Source organism: Carya illinoinensis, chromosome 4, assembly GCF_018687715.1.
Source record: "Carya illinoinensis cultivar Pawnee chromosome 4, C.illinoinensisPawnee_v1, whole genome shotgun sequence".
Taxonomy (NCBI): Eukaryota; Viridiplantae; Streptophyta; class Magnoliopsida; order Fagales; family Juglandaceae; genus Carya; species Carya illinoinensis.
In genome coordinates this window covers 32,940,298-32,961,147 of record NC_056755.1, presented here as the reverse complement: position 1 = coordinate 32,961,147, position 20,850 = coordinate 32,940,298, and the positions used below count along the sequence as shown (strand labels likewise).

At 31.6% G+C, this 20,850-nt stretch overlaps 1 protein-coding gene across 3 annotated transcripts; it reads left to right on the top strand.

The window, feature by feature from the left end:
- The first annotated feature begins 9,104 nt into the window (after positions 1–9,104).
- LOC122307894 (cytokinin dehydrogenase 3-like) lies at positions 9,105–12,299 on the top strand. Of its 3 annotated transcripts, XR_006241850.1 has the most exons (6): positions 9,105–9,810; positions 10,166–10,293; positions 10,775–11,053; positions 11,157–11,425; positions 11,510–11,595; positions 11,757–11,897. XR_006241850.1 is itself a non-coding variant. In XM_043121017.1 (5 exons), exons 1-5 carry the CDS (start codon positions 9,177–9,179, stop codon positions 12,049–12,051), a joined length of 1,605 nt encoding a protein of 534 aa, XP_042976951.1. In that variant the 5' UTR covers positions 9,105–9,176; the 3' UTR covers positions 12,052–12,299. The 3 variants fall into 3 exon arrangements, 2 of the variants coding, with proteins under 2 accessions (XP_042976951.1, XP_042976952.1); XM_043121017.1 differs by lacking the exon at positions 11,510–11,595 and having other exon boundaries at positions 11,757–12,299; XM_043121018.1 differs by lacking the exon at positions 11,757–11,897 and having other exon boundaries at positions 11,510–11,747.
- The last annotated feature ends 8,551 nt before the right edge of the window (positions 12,300–20,850 follow it).

The window sequence follows — 20,850 nt, the reverse complement described above, 5'->3', positions numbered from 1 at the left end:
TATATATATATATATATATATATATATTTATATGAAAGCTTTTTATATATTTGATGATATTTTGATTGTTTTTAAGTTGAAATATAAGTGATGATGGATTATTGTAAAAGTAAGTGTAAAAAAAAAAAATTATTTTTTATTAGTGAGATCCACTTTTTTACATTAGCAGTAGCTTGTATAAGGCTTATCTAATTGAAATTTGTACTTAGCATTACTCATATTAATAACTACTTCAAAACGACATATGATTGCATGGATGCAATATCTTAGATTGAGTATAGGAAGATAATAAATAATATCTCATATCTTTAAGGAGGAAGAAATTCTTGATCGTTATAATTAATAGTTATTATAATATGATTCGACTATTTTTATACGAAAATAGGCAAAGATGTGAATTGAACTATTCTTGTATCGAAATAGATGGTATCATTGATATTAATCCTTAGCTAGTGATTAAAAATACAGAGTTAATATGAGTTGTGCCATCAATGCTAAAATAGCTTGACGAAGAGGTTGGGAATTAAAGGGAGAAATTTTATAAATTAGAAGAATGATGAAAATAAGATCTTATATTTGGGAAGGAAAAATTGCTTAGATATTATATATGTTGTGATACCTCGTATGATAAGAATAAAAGTAGATGGTTTATAGGATCCCATGTGATAGTGATAATGATAAGAGTAGGTGGTGTGTAAGATCTCATATTATTTGGGAATGAGAATTTTTTATTCTTTATAAGGTTCCATTAATGGAGTTTCAATTATATAATTGACTAGTCATTTTAGAATATATATCATGTGATTTTTTAATTGAGACATTACAAATGGTACTATTAGAGCCATTTGTAAGAATACTTAAGCTGTGCTACCTACGACAGAATGGTTTGATGAGGACATTAAAAATTTAAGAGAGATAAATTGTGATAATATGATAAGAATAAGGGTAGGTGGTGTATGAGAGATCCCCCATTGTTTGGGAATGAGAAGTTCTTACTTTTTATAATATTCTAATTCGGCTCCAATTTTATTATTGACTAATTCTTTTGAAGTATATATAATGTGGTTTGTACCTATATTGAGGCATTAGAAATGGTGATGTGGACATAGAGAATTTACGAGAATGGAGATTGTGATATTCCATATGATAAGAATAAGGATAGATGGTGCATCAAATCTCACATTGCTTAAAGAGTGATAAGTATTATGCTCTTTATGAGATTTCAATGAGTTTGATAGATCGAGTGGGAAAAGAATAACTTTATTTTAACATATCATGCACGTGAAAAAAGGCTAGCTTTAGTTGACCGTGGATCATATAAAGTAGAACCAACAACACGCTAGTGCGGAAAACAACGAATCAAATCTGTAAAAGTTGAAACTTTTCATGGATTTCCTCCAGCAGGAGATTTTCTCCAGCAGGATCAGTGAGTAGAGACAAAATGCAACTTGACCAAAGAGGAAAGAGTGATCTGCAGTTCACTAAAAAACAGAGACTGAAGTACAGCTTACACGTTGGGTTGAATCACTGGCCACAATCCATAGAAAGAAAATAGAAACCAAGTACGGGTTCACGCAAGAAAAAGGTTACATGCATTGCAGAAAGAGAGGAAGCAGATCTCAGTGATCATATACACTATCTATGCAGGACATCGACGAATCTCTCTCGTGGACTTGGACTCAAAAAAAAGAGAAAGTACTTCAATTCCAAAGTCCCATAAATCGACTATTTTGATTTTGATTGATGGATCGTTTTTGCGAAGAAATTTCAAAAAAGTGTACTGTCCATGCATATACTGTATGTATGTATGCATCGGCGCTCGTTAATTTCCATTGTCATAGACTAGACTTTTATGGCTAGTAATAAAAATATAATATCGGAAGCTGCCGGTAGTAGGGTTTCGAAAACACGTTTTCCACGTCGTTTACCTTTTAATTGGGGTTAGATAATCATAAACTAAGTTAAGTTAAGGTAGAAGTTAAAAGATTAAGTAAAATATTATTAAAATATTATTTTTTAATATTATTATTATTTTAAAATTTAAAAAAATTAAATTATTTATTATATTTTATATGAAAATTTATTAAAATTATAATAATAACATGAGTTAAGATGGTTTCTTAATTTAAACAAGGTAGTTATTGTAATAGCTTGTACAAGAACTACTATTTTCCATTGCATACCATATATACAGACACTAAAAGCATACATATATGGAAAATTCTTCTCAACTATTGTTGTAGGTTGCATAATCGATCACGAGTCTTCTAATTAATATTAGGTCCAACTTAATGAAATCGGTTGAAGAGTATGAAATTTTAATGCTTTTTTGGAACTAGCTAGCTAGGTTATGAAAGATTCAAAGAGTTGCAAGCACATAGAGCTAGCTAGCAGCTTGAACAGTATTAATGGTTGAGAATGGATGATATATGCATGCATCGATTATAAGGAAAACAAATATTTATAACTAATTTTTTGTAATAAAAATAATTAGTTGCAATGAAAACATATTCATTTTAATTAAAAATAATCATTTCACTGAAAATAACTAATCGTAAATTAATAATTCTTTTATAATAATCTATTAATAATTGGAAAGTTAACCATATTGCAAACGGACATGCATCAAGAAGAACTCCAAATGCAGTACTGCGTACCCTGTATATATGCTTGCAATCTTCAAGTTTGGAGAAATTTTTAGAATATCCCTGTCATCTAAACAAGGCTTAGGGCATGGTTTGGTAAGTAAAAATTTTGAAATGAGAATTTTGAGTTTTAAAATATTATATTTTAATATTATTATTGTTTTAAGATTTAAAAAAATTAAGAAAAAATTAAATTATTTATTATATTTTATATAAAAATTTTAAAAAAATTATAATGAAGAGATGATAATTTTAAATTTAAAATAAAAATTCTTGAAAGACAAAACAAATTCTTAAATTTGGGAGAGTGTAGTCGGAAAGAATGATGAATGGTAGAGTTGAAATGAAATTTAAAATTTTAAAATAATATTATTAAAATATTATTTTTAATATTATTATTATTATTTTAAAATTAAAAAAATAAATAACTAATTATATTTTATATAAAAATTTAAAAAAATTATAATTATCGCGAAACACTTTTTACTTTACAAACGGAGCTAACAATGAAGAACACAGGACCTAGATGTCTAACCTATTCGCTCAAATCTTGTACTAGGTTCCCCATAGTACAGACAGAATCAAATCACGAGTTAGGCAAGTAGGGCCGGTCGTTTTGTCAAACAAAACTCTAAAGATGTAAAACTTTCGATCATCGGGTTGAAAAGGCTGTACACGTACGTAGCAGCCCTCCATATATAGTTGATAGTTAGAGAGCTTTTATGACATTTTGAAGTAGCTCATTCCTCTTTCCTTCCTAAATTTATGTCGTAGGACCCAAGCTAGCTGTACCTCTTGCAGGTTTTTCCGTTTTCTTGCGCCATGAGCCTTACGTACGTTCTGTCTTATTATCAATTGTTTTGATCGGTGTTAACCCTCCAACAGTTGGTTCATAGAATTGTGCTGAGTGAGAGCTAATGCTGTCATTTTATATTAATCCACTTGTGGAAATGTTAATAATTAGGTCGTATGAATTGCGTATTTTTCAAACCTAAATTGGATTGCCGTATAGTGAGGGTGGTTGGGAGAGGCGTCGGGATGGTTCTAGATCTGGCCGGCTACCCATGCGCTGGCTGAGACCTTAGCCACATGGAAAAAATTAAATTTGACCATCGATGCACGCACCTGCATGCGTTTTTCGTGTGAATTGTTACATTGGTCATCCTTTCTGTTAGAGAAATGATACATACGACCTTTAAATGTACATATTTTGCATAGTCATTTTATAAAAAAATGAATTTTATTATGAAAAAGTGTGAAAAATTCTTTTTTTTCTTTGGTGGTGCCCACGTTTTACAAAAAATTTGAACAAAACTTTTATATTTAAGACTTATACATAATATTACTTTTTTGGTTAATTAGGATGGAATGAAGTTTTAATTAAAGGGTTTATTAAAAGTTTTAATTGATGTCTTTTTTTTTTCTTTTTTACATTAAAAAAATACAAGTATTTGAGGATTGTTTGGGAAGTGAGATGATTTGATTTGATCTTATCTTATTTCAAAACTCTCATAATTTCTTTTTTAAATATCATTCAAATATAAATTTTTTTCAATTTCAAATCTTCAACATTTTCATCTATTTCTTACCTAACCATTATTACAAAAGACAAAAAAGACATATAACATTTTTAAATTTCAAAATAACAATAAATATTAAAAAATTATATTTAACAATATTTTAACTTTATATTATTTTTATTCAAAATTTTCTTCTTTTTCAAAACTCATTTGATTACACAATTTAGATGAGATGAAGTGAAATATTTTGTTGAAAGTTGAATAAAATATTTTTATAATATTAATTTTGTTTTAGAATTTGAAAATTTTGAATTACTTATTATATTTTGTGTGAAAACTTGAAAAAATTGTAATGATTAAATGAGATAAAATGAGATGAGATAATTTGGTTTCTGGTAACCAAATCAGCCTTTAAGGGAGGTAACCAAATCAGCCTTTAAGGGAGATTTGGATAGTGAGTTGTGTTGAGATGAGATGAATTGAAAGTTGAAAGTTAAATAAAAATTATTAGAATAGTATTTTTGTTTTGAAATTTGAAAAAGTTGAATTGTTCATTATATTTTATTTGAAAGTTTAAAAAAGTTATAATGATTAGATGAGATGAGACGAGTTAAAATGATTTTTAATTCCAAAAAAGCTTTAATAAAATATTTTAATTTAAATTATTTCATTACTATTTACAAACTATTTCACTATTATTTATTAAATTCTAATATCATCTCATTACCAAAACAATGCCTTAATTAACCTAAACAAACCAAAATGCTCAACCGAGTGTCTATGCACATACCTTTCAGTTTTTTTTTTTTTTTTAAGAGTCAGGGTCACCAGTCAAAATGATATCTCTCCATATATATTAATAAATTCTCATTTATAATGGAGGAATACCATAACAAAAGACCGAACCCACTTATAAAACTATAAATATTAATAAAAAAACAAAACAAACTTTAACCCAAAAAACATGCCAGAAATTAATATCGACGCTAAATACAAGTTGTACCCATAAGATCTAACTTGAATAAATCTTGCACCTCATGTGGCAAATTCACTGCCTCTAATACTAGCAGTTCCTTTTCTAAAGCCTCAGCTCTAGCCAACTTATCTGTCACTATGTTCCATTCTCTAAAACTATGAGTGATAGAAAAATCAAACCAAATCAACAAGGACAACAACCGATCCCAGATTAGATATTGATGGATTGATATTTCCTACAATTTTCTATCTTAAACGCGGATATGCCAGATGTATGTCACTATAATAGATTTTGTATTAAATGCTATATACAGGAAACATTAAATACACTAAGGTCTATATTATTTGTTTTTAAATTATTAAAAGGAATAGATAAAATTAAAAATATTAAAAAAATTTAGTATATACTCAGGGATATGTTTCTTTTTTCTTTTTTTTAAAGGAGACTGTCATCATTCATTTAAAAAAAAAACTTACATTCATGATCGGATATAATTTAGAATATTTCTATATTAAACATGATATCATAAACTAAAATAACACATTTGGAGCTTCACTATCATATTATTTTATTTTGTGACTGGTCTGATTTTCATTATTGTTAATACTCTCTACAGATAAATATCCAAGAGACCATACTTTCTACCTAAATAGAGACTCAAACTCACCATTCCTAAAAATAGAGAACTCAACTTCTACATACAAAAGTCTGAGAAACAAACTATTTTTTTAAATTTTAATTAACATTAATAAGGAAATAAAAAAAGAAAGCGGTATGATAGATATAAAAAATGACGGATTACAGTTTGGACCAATTTCGGTAGACTTCGAAATCTGTAATGGCTCGTGAAGGCAATACATTTGTCTCTTTTTAGCCATAAAGGTCAGATCTTAAAGTTATAATAATGGTGAATTTTTTTTTTTATAGTTTTTAATATATTTTTTTTAAATTTACAACATCACTAAAAAATACTTCTTTAATCACTAAATAAAAACAGAGAAAACCCATTCGGGACACTACTGGTCCCAAATTATTTCTGCTATCAAAATGACATGAATTTGGCTGTTCACTTAAGCATAGTTATAAAATAATTTATAAAAATAATATTGTTTCATAAAAACATTCTCAAATTCAAATAATGATGGTATAAATAACAGTAAAAATGAGAAGTATATTATTTTAATTGGAGTTAGCATGTGATGACGTTGGGTGCTGGTAGGCTTAAATCCCCATAAAGATTTCCAGAATCTTAGAATAGTCTACAAGAAGTAGGACATTAATATATATTTATATATATATATATAATATGCATGAGAACTAAATGCATGTACATGTAATACCATTATTTCACCTGCAGACATTATAATTACTAAGCTTATAATAAAAGCTTGAAATTCCCTAAATCATCATGACTAATTCCAGTACTACTCCCACAACTAAACCAGCTAGCTTAATTTGTCCAAGTTCATACCCTAGCCGGCCTGGGTGGATAACCCAACACTCTTTTCTAATTTTTACCACATTTTCTGGTGAGATCTAGTTTTCATCAAAGTCCATTTTGGTCGCTTCCAACATATTATATATGCCCTTAATTTTGTCTTTTTATGAACTGTTTTGATCATTAATGTCGACCATTCCCGAAAGTTCACTAATGACGACTTTTGAAATCTGAAAAACTTTACAAATTTTAATCTTTTTTATTGACATATCAAATAAATTATTAATGTGAAAATCTATCTTATCAATTAGAGATTATTTAGATAATAAAATGAAATGAGATGATTTTAGATGGATTTGAAAATTAAATAAAATATTATTTTTTAATATTATTATTATTTTAAAATTTAAAAAAATTGAATTATTTTTATATTTTATGAAAAAATTTGAGAAAGTTGAGACGATAAGATGAGATTGATTGAGAGTAATTTTCAATTCAAACAACTCTTTTAACATTTTTTTAATAATAATAATATTGTACGTATCACACAATATATAGATCATAATGTACGATACGTACGCGGTGTGATCAGCACCATACAAATATATATAATTCTTCAAACATTGGTGTAGGTCATTAATATACGTACCTTTTCCTTTTTCTTTACATTTATATATTCCAATTAATTAATATTATATATATGGCACGACCGACATTAATTTTATACTTTTGGTAGAATATATGACACGACCGACACGGTTAGCTAGGTACTAGAGAATATGATCAGTAACTTGTAATTTTTTTAAAGGCAGGTTACGTATGGATCGATTAGACATGAGGAGGATCAATATGCATGCATGGAAGGGACTTATTATAATGACATGTGTATATGATTAATTAATATTCTCGAATTTTATATAATATTTCGAATATATATTAATGTACAGATCAATAGAATATGGACACATTTAATTAATTAGCTGGTTGCAATATGGTCGGGGGTCTTGCTATCCGACAACTCCCCCCTACCCACGAGATCTTTAGGTCAAAGATTGTCCGTTGAATCTTCAGTTTAATAATTTCTAATTTACTCTAATGATCCCAATTCACAATCTTCATATATGCATCTTTATAAACTTATTTCTGAGTTCTCTACATTAACATTTTGCAACCAAAAATTATAGGGAAAAAAAGATCGATCGTTACAAATCGTTTAATTAGAGCTGCTAATCCACTATTGTTTTTTTTTTAATATATTTTTTTATTTTATTTTTAAACCACTAGTTTTCTTGCTATATATATATTGATATATTTGGGGATCAGGTTTCGAACCCAATACCTATCTCTATTTTGGAGATTAGGGATTATGCCAATCAAGCCATGTGCATTTGATTTGCTATATTTCTAAATGCATGCAAAATGTGGATAATTTATATTATTACAGGATATAATTACGACGTAGTACTATTTGTTTTACCTGTTGAAGTTTGAAATTAAAGCAAATTAATATTACTGCCTGGCTATTATATATCACTATAAAAAAAATTAGATAGTTATTGTCACTTATTTCTTGCGAAAATGACTATATTCTGCTAAAACAGAATTATTTTAACAAGATATAGTCATCTTTATAGGAAATAAGTGGCAATAACTGTCTAATTTTCTTATAGTATATAAATATATATATATATAGAATATTATTTTAGACAAAATGGGCTGGGAAATATTTGTAATTCGAATCCAAATTGAGATCCACGTACGAATATAGGTACCATGCATGCATGCATGCATGTAAGCCTTGGATCATTAGAAGCACAAAGAAGATGATCTAGATGGAAGAAAAATGATATTGTTTGATGTCCAATGAATCTCTGATTAGCGCGCCTTGTTTCATAAGAATTCACCCAATCTATCCAAAAAGAAAATCTCAAAGATCCTTTTGATGATTACCTAATTTTGACCACTTTCCTCTGCCTCGAGTGCGAAACGACCCATTTTCTAATTTTAAACAACGCTTTGGTAAGATTCCAAATGACCAAACTTGACTAATCTTGACCTTGAGATGATGATCCCACGGGCTATATTAGAAGTTGTGGTCCTTGGGAGGGCCACAAGAATGAAGACTTCTGTGGGTGGCTTTGAATCTTCATCAACACACTATCACGACCGACTCATAAAAACACAAAAAACGTAGTAAAAATGTAAATTTTTTAATCCATTGACAGGTGCAATATTTCGTGTCGACGCTTGGAAATAATGAAGGAAAACGAGAAAATTAGAAAAACAATGAATCAATCCAAGGTCTCTGTCCTTGCGTATCTTTGAATAAGCATACCAGTCAGGCCACGACGTCGTGACTCGTGTTCTCTGCAAACACCAAAGATTTTCCTCCCTGCAGGCAGATTTCCATGCATCCAGATTCTCATGCAACTTTCCTCTCTCTCTCTCTCTCTCTCTCTCTCTCTCTCTCTCTCTCTCTCTCTCTCTCTCTCTCTCTCTCATGTATATATTCTACCAAGCTTTACCTCTTCTTCCACAATCCCCACAAAAACCAACAACTCCTCCCTCACTAGTTTCCTTTCTCTCTGTTGTCAAAAATGGCAGACAATGTTCCAATTGCAACATATGTTATGGTCATATATTTTATATATGTAAGCCATTTGATGTCCACCTCAGGACAGCCAAAGTCATGGACAAATTTGCTACCAACCAAGCTTCAAAATATCCATCTTGCAGATAGGCTGAGTGATGATCCTAGTGCCATTAAATTAGCCTCAACCGACTTCGGAAATATGGCTAAAGAGATCCCAGCTGCAGTTCTTTATCCATCTTCCAACAATGATATTGCAAGCTTAATCAAATTTTCACACAGTAGTTCTCCTCCATTTCAGATAGCTGCTAGAGGCCAAGGCCATTCCATCCGCGGACAAGCAATGGCTCGAGATGGGGTTGTGGTGGACATGAAATCCTTAAGAAACCATAGAAATGGGAATGGAGTCAAGGTGTCATCTGCAGCATCATCGTCAGTGGGTTGGTATGCAGATGTTGGGGGAGAGCAGCTTTGGGTAGATGTATTGAATGCCACGCTTGAACATGGATTTGCACCGGTATCTTGGACAGACTATTTGTACCTAACGGTTGGGGGCACACTTTCCAATGCGGGGATTAGTGGGCAAACCTTCAGGTTCGGTCCTCAGATTAGCAATGTCCTTGAAATGGATGTCATCACTGGTATGAATTTCTTCTCCATATTCACCTTTTTTCTTTCCCTTTTTTTTTTTAAAAAAAAAATTATAATATTTTATAAATAATATAGTAGTTAAAAATAAGTATTTAACTTATTAATATTTAAGAATAACTCTATTCTAAACCCTTTATACTACACGCCTTCAATATTTTTTAATCATTTCAAGCTAAACTAGGAAATGATGAAAATATCATGGCTACAAAGACGACTAGTAGTAAACGAAATCCCCCTTATTTCAATAATACTTACTGTTCATGCAAAATTATATTTAGCTGCATGCATGCAGCCATTAATTAGGGTTTACTTATGAGGTTTTTGGCTTGCTTTTGTTTGATTAAGGGAAAGGAGATTTCGTAACTTGTTCCCCAGAAAAGAATACGGAGCTCTTTTATGCGGTTCTTGGAGGTTTAGGGCAGTTTGGGATTATAGTCAGAGCGAGAATTCCCCTAGAACCAGCACCAAAGACGGTATGTACGAAGTAGATAGATCAATTACTTAGATTTACCTTATGTATCGCTCTGATCACTTTCCAGTCTAATGTCGATTTCATGCATGACATGTTCCTTAACTCAGTGTTAATATCTGATATTTATGTTACAACTATGATATTGATGATGAAGTCTGACAAAAGTAACCTACCAACTACCCATGATTTTTTACAAACCATTAAGAACATAGGATTGATGATCAAGTAATAATTCATGATTATATGAAAGTTCTGGTTGCACATCAGGAAAAAGCTTAAAGCCATCTCAAGCTTTTAAATAGGGTAAAGTACGGAGTCTGGTTTGAATCAGATTTCTGCTTCGATACCATATTAAATCACATGTTCCAAATTAATCTTAACTCGATTGGAAGAAGTAAATTTAATTATTTTAATTATATTCTAATACAAATGACTAGATCTCTCGTTTTTCAGTACGTGATTTGTGATGAATTTGTTTGCAGGTCAAGTGGGTTCGAATGCTTTACAATGATTTCTCTGCATTTACAAGAGACCAAGAGCATTTGATCTCATTTAATGGAAGAAAGCAAAAGAACGCAGTCAATTATTTGGAAGGTTCACTTCTCATGAGCCAGGGTCCTCATCCAAATAATTGGAGATCATCCTTTTTTTCACTATCAGATCACTCCAAAATCATTTCCTTGCTAACCAAATACGGCATCCTTTACTGTCTTGAAGTAGTCAAATTTTATGACGATCACACTCTTGCCTCCATGGACACGGTAAATATATCACATAATGATCATCAAAACTAGCTTGCATACCTTATTTTATAAAAAGTTACCTTCAAGAATAGGTGATAATTTTTTTTTCCTTGAAATATAGGAAGTCCAAGCTTTGTGGGAAGAATTGAGCTTCATGCCAGGATTTGTGTATGAGAAAGACGTCTTGTATGTGGATTTTCTGAATAGAGTTCGAAGTGGAGAGATAAAGCTGCAGTCACAAGGACTCTGGGATGTTCCTCATCCGTGGTTAAATCTCTTTGTGCCGAAGTCGCATATCTCAGATTTCAATAATGGAGTTTTCAACGACATTATTCTTAAACGTAACATTACCACAGGACCAATCCTTGTTTATCCCATGATTCGGAGCAAGTAAGTTCTCTCTCTCTCTCTATCTTTAAAGAAAAAAGATACACTTTGCACACTCAAGCTATCATGAGTTTAAACACTTTGCAGTGCCTTAATCGTCAGACAACGTTGAGATTATAGAATGATTGGCAACCTACGTAGCACAAATCCTAATCGCCAGATGTTACTGAACGGTGAAAAGACTTTCATAGCTTATGGATAAACAGTTGATATCTTTTCTCTTTTTTATTTTTATAAAATACTCTTTACATGCACGTGCACTTACATAGGGCACACATTTCGAAACATGCATTAATCTCAAAAAAATTGTTGCAACGTACCTTTTTTATTACAGGTGGGATGATAGGATGTCTGCAATTATACCTGATGAAGAAGTTTTCTACACCATCGGATTCTTGCATTCAAGTGGGTTTGACAACTGGGGAGCCCTCGATGTACAGAACAAAGAAATCCTGCAGTTTTGTTATGATTCGGGTATTGAGGTTAAGCAGTATCTTCCCAATTACAAGACGACGGAAGAATGGAGATACCATTTTGGTATTAAATGGAGGACATTTCAAGAGAGAAAGAATCAGTTTGATCCCAAAATCATACTATCGCCAGGACACAGGATTTTCACTAACGATTAAGTTAACCAAAAATGGTATAATTAGGCTGATTAGAGGCAAAAATACTAAGGTTGTCCTTTGATCTATTTTGTAGCACCATTTTTAGACTTGCAGTATTTTTCCTGATTAACTGTATTTGCGTTAATTTTTGCTTCTTTCAGGGTTTTTGTATCTCCATACATTACTGTTCGATCTGTATTGTTGGAGATTTATAATGTAAAAACTGTAATATATATATATATATATATATATTCTACATATTGATAAGATGCGTGGATGGCTATATGTTTAATTATAAACATACTTTACTCAGCTTGCCTTTAAGTTGTTCTGTGTCTTTTTTTATTTTATTTTTTAATTTTTTTCTTTTGTGCAACATATATAAATATTTTGATGGTCCGAATTTTTTGAGTTTAATGGGCCTGAAATTCTTCTTTGACTACTACGTACCTATGTATGATCATTTAAGCTATATTTTGTCGATCAGCCTCAAATCGTGGTCATATTCGAAACCTTTTTTTTACCAAAAAAAAAAGAAAAAATTATAAAAGCTTCATTTTCTAGCTTGATATATATACTACACGTTTATTGCAGTCTTAATGATGGACGGAATCTTATACACTACAAGAGAATATGTACATTTTTTGGGACAAAAGATTTTGTACAAAAAAATGCCATTTTCATCCCAAAAAAGTTTTAGAAATGAAACAATTCTGTCTCAGAAGGTTTGTCTCAAAAGGTTTTTGGAGATGAAATTTGTTTTTTTTTGTCTCAAAAAATACTTTTAGGGATGAAATCTGGCCAAATTGGTGGAACATGTTCAAATGAGAATGTTTTTTTGAATGAAATGTTTTCTTCCGAAAAAGCCGTTCGAATGACACAAGTACTATTTGGACAGTCGGGTAGCTATTCGAACATTATTGAAATTTGATTAGAACGATGCGAATTTATTTGCTCATGTTTGAATGGAGTGAGTTTTTGAACAGTTTATTTATATTCGAACAAATATATTTATGTTCGAGCAAATAGAATCTGATTGAACACCATTGACAAACGTTTGAGTTGAGAAAATCTATTTGAACAATTTGTTTGATATTTTTATTTGAATGTTGCATGGTACATTCGAATGATGGCAAATGTGTTCGAACAAAATATTAGTTGTTCGAATGTTAAAACATACAATCTGTTCGAATAGACAATTAATCTATTCGAATTGTTTTGATTGGTCATTGAATGTCAGCGAAAATGTGTTAGAAGGGTAATAAACTGTAAATTTTCATACGAACTGGGTATTTTACGTTCGAATGGTACTCATGATATAATAAGCTGTAAATTCAAAATAAGAAACTAATATTAAATATTGTAATTAAAATATGACAATTGTTCAAATGTTACATCAATTCAGAATAAGTCAAAAGACATAACTAAAGAAAATAATTTCTAGGATGTTGGTAGCATAGAGTTTTGGGACATCATTAATTGCCACTATTCAAACATTTTTTGGGATTGAATCTCTAGCTTCTATATTCGTTGCCTGATCTAATTGAGTTTGGAACTCTCGTTGCTTGGACTTCAAATATTCGATCTCGAGCCTTGCTTCCTCTAATTCTCGAGAGTTGTTATTTGATCTGACTTGATAAAAGAATGATGTTGAGGAAGGCTTCACGCAACGTCCTAAACCCATCAAATATCCAGAATGTGGTCCAAAAACCTAAGAAAAGATTTGAACTTCATTCACATATTATTTATCAGATGGAGCCACATCATTTTCTAGAAGTGATGCATTCTTGTCCTATATAAAAAAAAATAGAAATAGTATAAATAACAAAAATGTTATTAGAAAATACAAATAATAAAAAAATTAAACCTACATAATATGTTTCTAGTTCACAATTGGTCCAAACACTATCACAATTTGTATGTAATTTAGTATACAAATGGATCAAATTATGGTTAGTAGGACTAGAGCTGTAAATGAACCAGTCTGTTCGATAGCTCACTCGGTACTCGTTCGGTTAAACTCGAATCGAACTCGACTCGTGAAAAAAAAGCTCGTTCATTAAAGTAGATACTCGCTCGATTTGTAAATGACACATACTCGACAAAACTCGACTCGACTCGATTAAGGCTTGTTTAGGCTCGCTTGTTTATGCTCGAGTCGACTCGTTAGCTCGACTCGATTAAAACTCATTCATATATTGATAAATATATACATACACCTATGCATATATATATGTATTAGCTAATAATATAAGCATACCACTTTTATAATTAAATATATAATATGTATTCTAATTACGTATGTCTATATAGTAAATATACTTTATAGGTATATTTTATAATTAGTTGATAAAATTCTAATTACGTAAGCATACCGCTTGTTTATACTTTGTATAATAATTAGTTGATAAAATTTAATAATTTCATATACTAATATGTGGGAACCATATATGAAATAGATATATTCTATTATATTAAGTGTATGTATTAATAATATATATAGGCATATAATATATTGTTATTTTGGATAAATATCAACTAGTTAGATATTAATTATTTATAAATTTTTTAAAATTTTATAATTTAATAGAGATTCTACTTGTTAGTTGTATAAATTTAATATTAGTTCTTATTTATTTATTTATTTTATTTATTAATTATTAAATTTTATTAAAAAAAACAATTCAAGCTCGAACTTGACTCGAACTCGTTTGTGGGACGAACTTGAGTTCGAGCTCAAGTTGAGATTTTAATTTATCGAGTCGAGCTCGAACAAAAAATTAAAAAAAAATCTCGACCTCGGGCTCGAGCTAGAGCTCGAGTATTTTGAGTCGAGCCGAGCTCAGCAAGCCAAAACTCGGCTCGGCTCGGCTCGATTCGATTACAACCCTAAGTAGGACTATCTAGTTCCTGCAAAAGGAAAATTTATATTATAACTTTAATCACAAATTTTGATATGTTAATATTTAAAAGGGACTAGTATAAAGTTACCAATTTTTTGATTATCGATGAAAAGATCTAGAACCTGTATGATAGTGTATCATTAACTTTGCTCTATTTACTTTGTTGACAATACTCTGTTACTACAAAAAAAGAAACAAAATTATTACTATATTTGTTTAATGCATCTAACATATACTATAAATAAAGATAGCAGCGAAATTACCTGATATGCGAGATCTTCAAATATATGACAAAACTTCTCCTATTTGTTTGGTGGCTTGTCTTGGAATGGATTTTAATGCGCCTCTGTTGCACTACTAAAGTTTTGATAGTGTGCATGACATCTACCTTTGTACCTCCGGAATGCATTGGACATCAACTCATCAATCGTTACTTGATCCTTTCACTGGTCAAAATTAAATTGAAACTCATCATTGAAAAAATTATAAACGATTAGTTCAGATACAAACTAATTATAAATTAAGTAATAAGTTATATGTAATTGTTTTCTAAGTAACTTATTACCAAGAAATGATTTTTGATGTGGTTTTTCAAATCTTAGTTAACTTCAGTCGAAGAGGATGTCGCTAAGGGTACCAACATAGAAAGCAAGCCAAGCTGCCAAATCTCTTGAGCCACCGGTGTGATCATCAGGAATATCAACTTTAATTTTTTCCATTTCCCTTACTTTCTCTATGCAGACACCTCTAATAGACCCTCGACCTTGACAATGGCTTACAACAACTATATATTAGTTGATAATATCAAAAAATTATTCTATTTTTAAAACACTATTACTTAAATCATCACATAAGATCAAGTTTCTATGTAACATACTTTGCTCTACGTCTGGTGATATTGGCCAACAATTCATGGGAGATGAACCAATTAGGGAGTCATAAATGGATGGAGATGGCACATGAGTTACTTCGCGTTTGTGAGGCATATCTGTTTTAAACTGTAATAAATTATTATTCACAAAAATGTTATTATTTTTACAACAACAATACTTTCATATAAACAACTATCATTCACTATCGGTTTTGCTGGACCAGTCACCCTTATCCTATAACGCCCCCAACTCTCATGTACGGACACGCGAAAATCGAGAAATTAGGATGATAACAACATGAGTCACACACCCCAATGACAACTGCTAAGTGTATGCACATGTAACACGTGTAAGAAAAAAATGCAGCAGATAAATTAAACTAAATCAACTAAGTACTAGAATTGTTAAATATAAATTCGCTTAAATACAAGCATTTCAAAAAGTAATCAGTTATCCAATAATGACATAATAAAGCCAAAATACAACAACCAAAAGTGAGAAACAAATCCCGATACATAAGAAAGTGATCCCCAATCACTCTTCTGGTGGAGCCGCATCCTCAGACTCTACTTCATTATTTGCATCAAAATCTACGATACCATGAAAATGATATCATAGGGTATCGAATAGCATGAGATTGCAAGTCTCAGCAAGTAACAACCCAAACAACCCAAGAGATAAAAATGCATTAATGCAACCAACAAATATGCGTGCATATGATGAAATATGCATGATATCTAAAACATCATTTTTCCTGAAAATGATTATTTTCTAACACATGCCAAAATCCCATTTGGACCAAAAATCAAGTCTATTGAAATAACCTCTGCCAGTTTCTCAGAAAATGGCCCAATATAAAATCCACCATTTTCCTAGAAACTGGTCCACAAATATCCATTTATCGAAACCACCATTTTTCTAGAAAATGGCCCATTATCTATTTTTATCGTATGCACAATGATCTCCCATAGGGACCATCCATACACCTTGGCTTCATTCGTCACACCATGGGTAATGACCGTACATGTGACTTTGTAACGAGCGATATCCGGTTCCGCACCCAATGAGTTCGTGGTCAAGCGTGCTCTAGCCCCCGCCAGCAGAGAGGCCACGGAGTCGGTATGAGAGCGTTACCATTCTATCCAATCCTGTTGTCGCCCAGTGACAACCAAGGGAACGTCACTCAGTATATTACGCTCCTAACTAGAAGAGCTCCATCAAGATAATGCCCTATTTCGGCTTGGAGTCATGATACACATGCATCCAAAAACTATTTCTCACATAAAAATCCAGATTTCAAATATACACATGAACATGCATGCAATTATGCGAAAAGTCACTTTTCATTTACAAACATGAGCATGCGTGCAGTTATGCAATGTATATGATACGACACAAATATTCAACAGTTATCAAATCCTAGCATAATCCAATCACACAAATAACTCCATCATCCAATCCAATCGACCCCAAAACTCTTCGGACTCAGTCCGGCACAACCAACCAAATCACAGTAAATATGAGTTAGCGCAAAAATATATTTATATCTCAAAAATTTATTTGAAAAGTTACTTCCAATAATGAAAGAAACTCTGGAAGATCAAAAGTCACGCCAAAAGTGGCGAAGTAGCGGTGGAGCAGTGTTTTCCAAGCAATGGTCGTAGGTCTCAAAACTGAGAATTTCGAAGGGAGAGATTGGCTGGCTAAGATAGGCATGGAGGTGGTTGAGTGGCTGTCAGTGGAGTTGGTGGTGGCTCAAGAGGGCGGTCTACAACGGGCCTAGTGGGAGATTTAGGCAGTGCAAAGAGGGCAAAAACCATTTCGGGTGGTGCTCATGGGGGGGAAAGGGTTGTTGTGAGGGGCTGGGTTTGGTGTCTAGGAGTTCACTAGTGAAAGGGGAGGCAGCTGGCTGTAGATGGTAGCAGTGCTAATGCCGTGCGATGGTGGAACGGAGTGGGTGGAAACCCACTCGGGTTGAGTATGTGTGAGGGAGGTAGAGGTGAGGTAGGGGCTGTGATTGGAGGGGAGTGGTCTCTGGCCAGTGGGGAAGAGGATGGGCTAGGCAGTGATGCCATAAGGTGGCACACGGCGGCGAGATGAGGGAGAGGTGCACAGAGAGAAATATGGGGAGGGGGTGGTCGCACAAGCTGGGAGGCAGGGAGGAAAAAAGAATAGAAGAAAATGAAAGAAGAAAATAGAAAAAGAAAGAAGGAAGGAAAAAAGAAAAATAGAGATCCACTCTTTTCATCGTGGGTCTCAAACTGATCATTTAAAAATAAAATTTCAAACCGAAAATTAAATGAAATAATTCAAACAAAGTGGTTGAATAAAATAAAATAATAAAATTCAACAATAAAACAATGAGATAATTTAAAATAAAGAGCATTTTAAATAATGATCAATAATCAATAACAATAAAACACATGAATTAAATTTCACAATTAAAAGTCCTAAAATAATACCATGAAAATCATCTAAAATTTAAAACAAGAAAGCCCATAATCCTAATAAATACTATAATTACTTAGTCAAAATACACGTAAATACGGGGTATCACACATATTCACTAGACACTTCAGTTGACTAATGTTCTTCTGACAAATAGCCCTCAATTACTACTGGTTTAACATCTTCTCTACGCAATAGAACCATGTCATATTGGTTGAGAATAACAAATAAATTGATGTCGAACTCATTTTCTTGATATGTTTTTTCATTTGTTGGACTATCAAATTCTTCATGTTGTCCATCTGTCTTTGGAATGTAGTTATATACATTTTTTGGTACAAACTTCTGTACTACTTGCCATGGGTTTCCATACTCTAGATTATCTAAATAAAAAACTTGATTTGCTTGGTAAGGAAGAATGGACGGATCATCATTATACCCTATGCAAAATGTATTGATACTCATAAAATATTCATTATTATGCACTCCGAAACTTGGATTTGAGACATCCAATCAATTACATGTAAACAACCAGACCATATGTCCCCCATGTACTTTAACCCAATGATATCTTTGACAACTTTGTAAAAGTCAATGCTCTCCTCCCCATGACTTCCTTCGACTACGACATCACGATTTTGAGTTTTTTTATATTGTTCTCTATCAATTACGTGAAATCTATATCCACTCATCAAACATGTTGAGTATTGACTGGCCTGCCTGGATGGACCATATGCCAAAGTATACAGTTCACTTTAGATTTTTTTCTGAATTATCACCATATTTTGATACAACCAACATTAATAAATTTTATTCCAGTTATATCAGTGTTAGAAAAAATCCATTTTAGTGGTATGAAATTTGTAGATAGTAGAACATTATTTACTAATACTGTCTATTCAAACCACAAGGCAGACTCTTCTTTGTACTTCTTTTCTACTAAGAGTGTAACCGGTCCGGTTCGGTCCGAGTTTTGCCAAAATTTAGGACCGAACCGGTATGCACTGGTTTTGTATTTTTCAAAACCGATTACGCACCAGTTACCCTCCTAAACCGATACTCCAGTTTTACCCATTTCGGGTCTTGTTTGGTCCGGTTTTACTTGTTTTAATGTATTATATTATATATTATATAATATATATAATATAGTATATTATAGTATATAATACTATAGTCATAATATATTATAGTATATTATAATATATAGTGATATTGTATTCGTATAACTATTAATATGCATTATATAATATTATTGTAACTATTAATACAATAAACAAAATGATATATGATTTTAAAATTTAATATTATATTAATTAGTAATTTATCATATAATACAAAACTATTTTATATATAGTTATATGTTATATATAAATATTATATATAATATAAAAAATTAAAAAATATATATAAATTGGTCTAGTCCGATCCGGTTTTAGAAAAAAAAAATCGAAATCGGACCGATTTTGATCAGTTTAAAAAAAAATAAAACCGGTATCGGACCAAACTAAACTTGGAACTAGACCAATCCCACCAATTTGGTCTGGTCTGATCCAGTTTACTGGTTTATCGATTTGTTTTTATACCCCTATTTTCTATGTCAATTACACCATCCATTTGAAGTAACTGAATATGTTCACTACACATGTTAAAGTTAACAATTAATTCATAGAAGTTATATTATTTATTTTTATATGCACAAATCACTAACCTCAAGTAGTTGTCAATGTCTGCGTAGTTATTCAATACATACCATTAGACAGAGAATGGTGAATCAACCCCACTGAAATACATAGAACAAATGTATGTCATTCATTCTCAATGTATGACTCTATAATCAAACCTTCTGGAAAAGCCTTATTCCCTACGGATCGCTTAACCTTTCCGAAAAACCATATATCCATCTATACTGGACCGAGCTAGTAACTAAAGCCTCACGAGGTAGGTGCACAACCAAGTTGACGATTGTATCAAAGAATGATGGTAGATACATACCCTACAAATTGGACATTATCACTGCATTGTTAGCTTCCATCTTTATTAATGTATCAAATTTCAACGTTTTATTGCAAATGTCCCTAAAAAATTCCCTTAATTAAATTAGTGCTGAATAAACATCTCGAGTAAGCTTTTCATGCACCATAACTAAAAACAAACATTGTAAAAATACATGAAAATTGTGACATTTAAAATCAGCTATCTTTCAATCATGGGTTCGCACACATTTTGATATGTTCGAAGTATAGCCATCAGGTATAATTCGATTGCCATGAACCACTCACATAATTTTTTTCTTTCATCGTTTGATAATGTATACCAACCGAGGGGCATATAAGCTGACCACCCATTTGACAGTGTATACCAACCAAGGGCTAGAAGAGAACACATACATTGTTACATGCGTGAATTATATTATAATTGAATCCTAACCCTTGCTTCACTTTATAAAAATTATGGGGTAATATGTTATTCGATGGGAGAACCTCTTTAAATAAATTGAGCAACATGTCAATGACCTTTCTTGAAATACGACATACAAACTTAATATGAAGCAACTTCACTATGAAAGATAACTTGCTATGATGAGTGCACCCCTCGTG

What these genes read in the sequence shown, in the direction of transcription:
- LOC122307894 (XM_043121017.1), top strand. Translation starts at nt 9,177, where the DNA reads ATGGCAGACAATGTTCCAATTGCAACATATGTTATGGTCATATATTTT. An exon ending in TAGAACCAGCACCAAAGACG is followed by an intron (nt 10,294 to 10,774) that starts GTATGTACGAAG and finishes ATTTGTTTGCAG; the next exon opens with GTCAAGTGGGTTCGAATGCT. An exon ending in TATCCCATGATTCGGAGCAA is followed by an intron (nt 11,426 to 11,756) that starts GTAAGTTCTCTC and finishes TTTTTATTACAG; the next exon opens with GTGGGATGATAGGATGTCTG.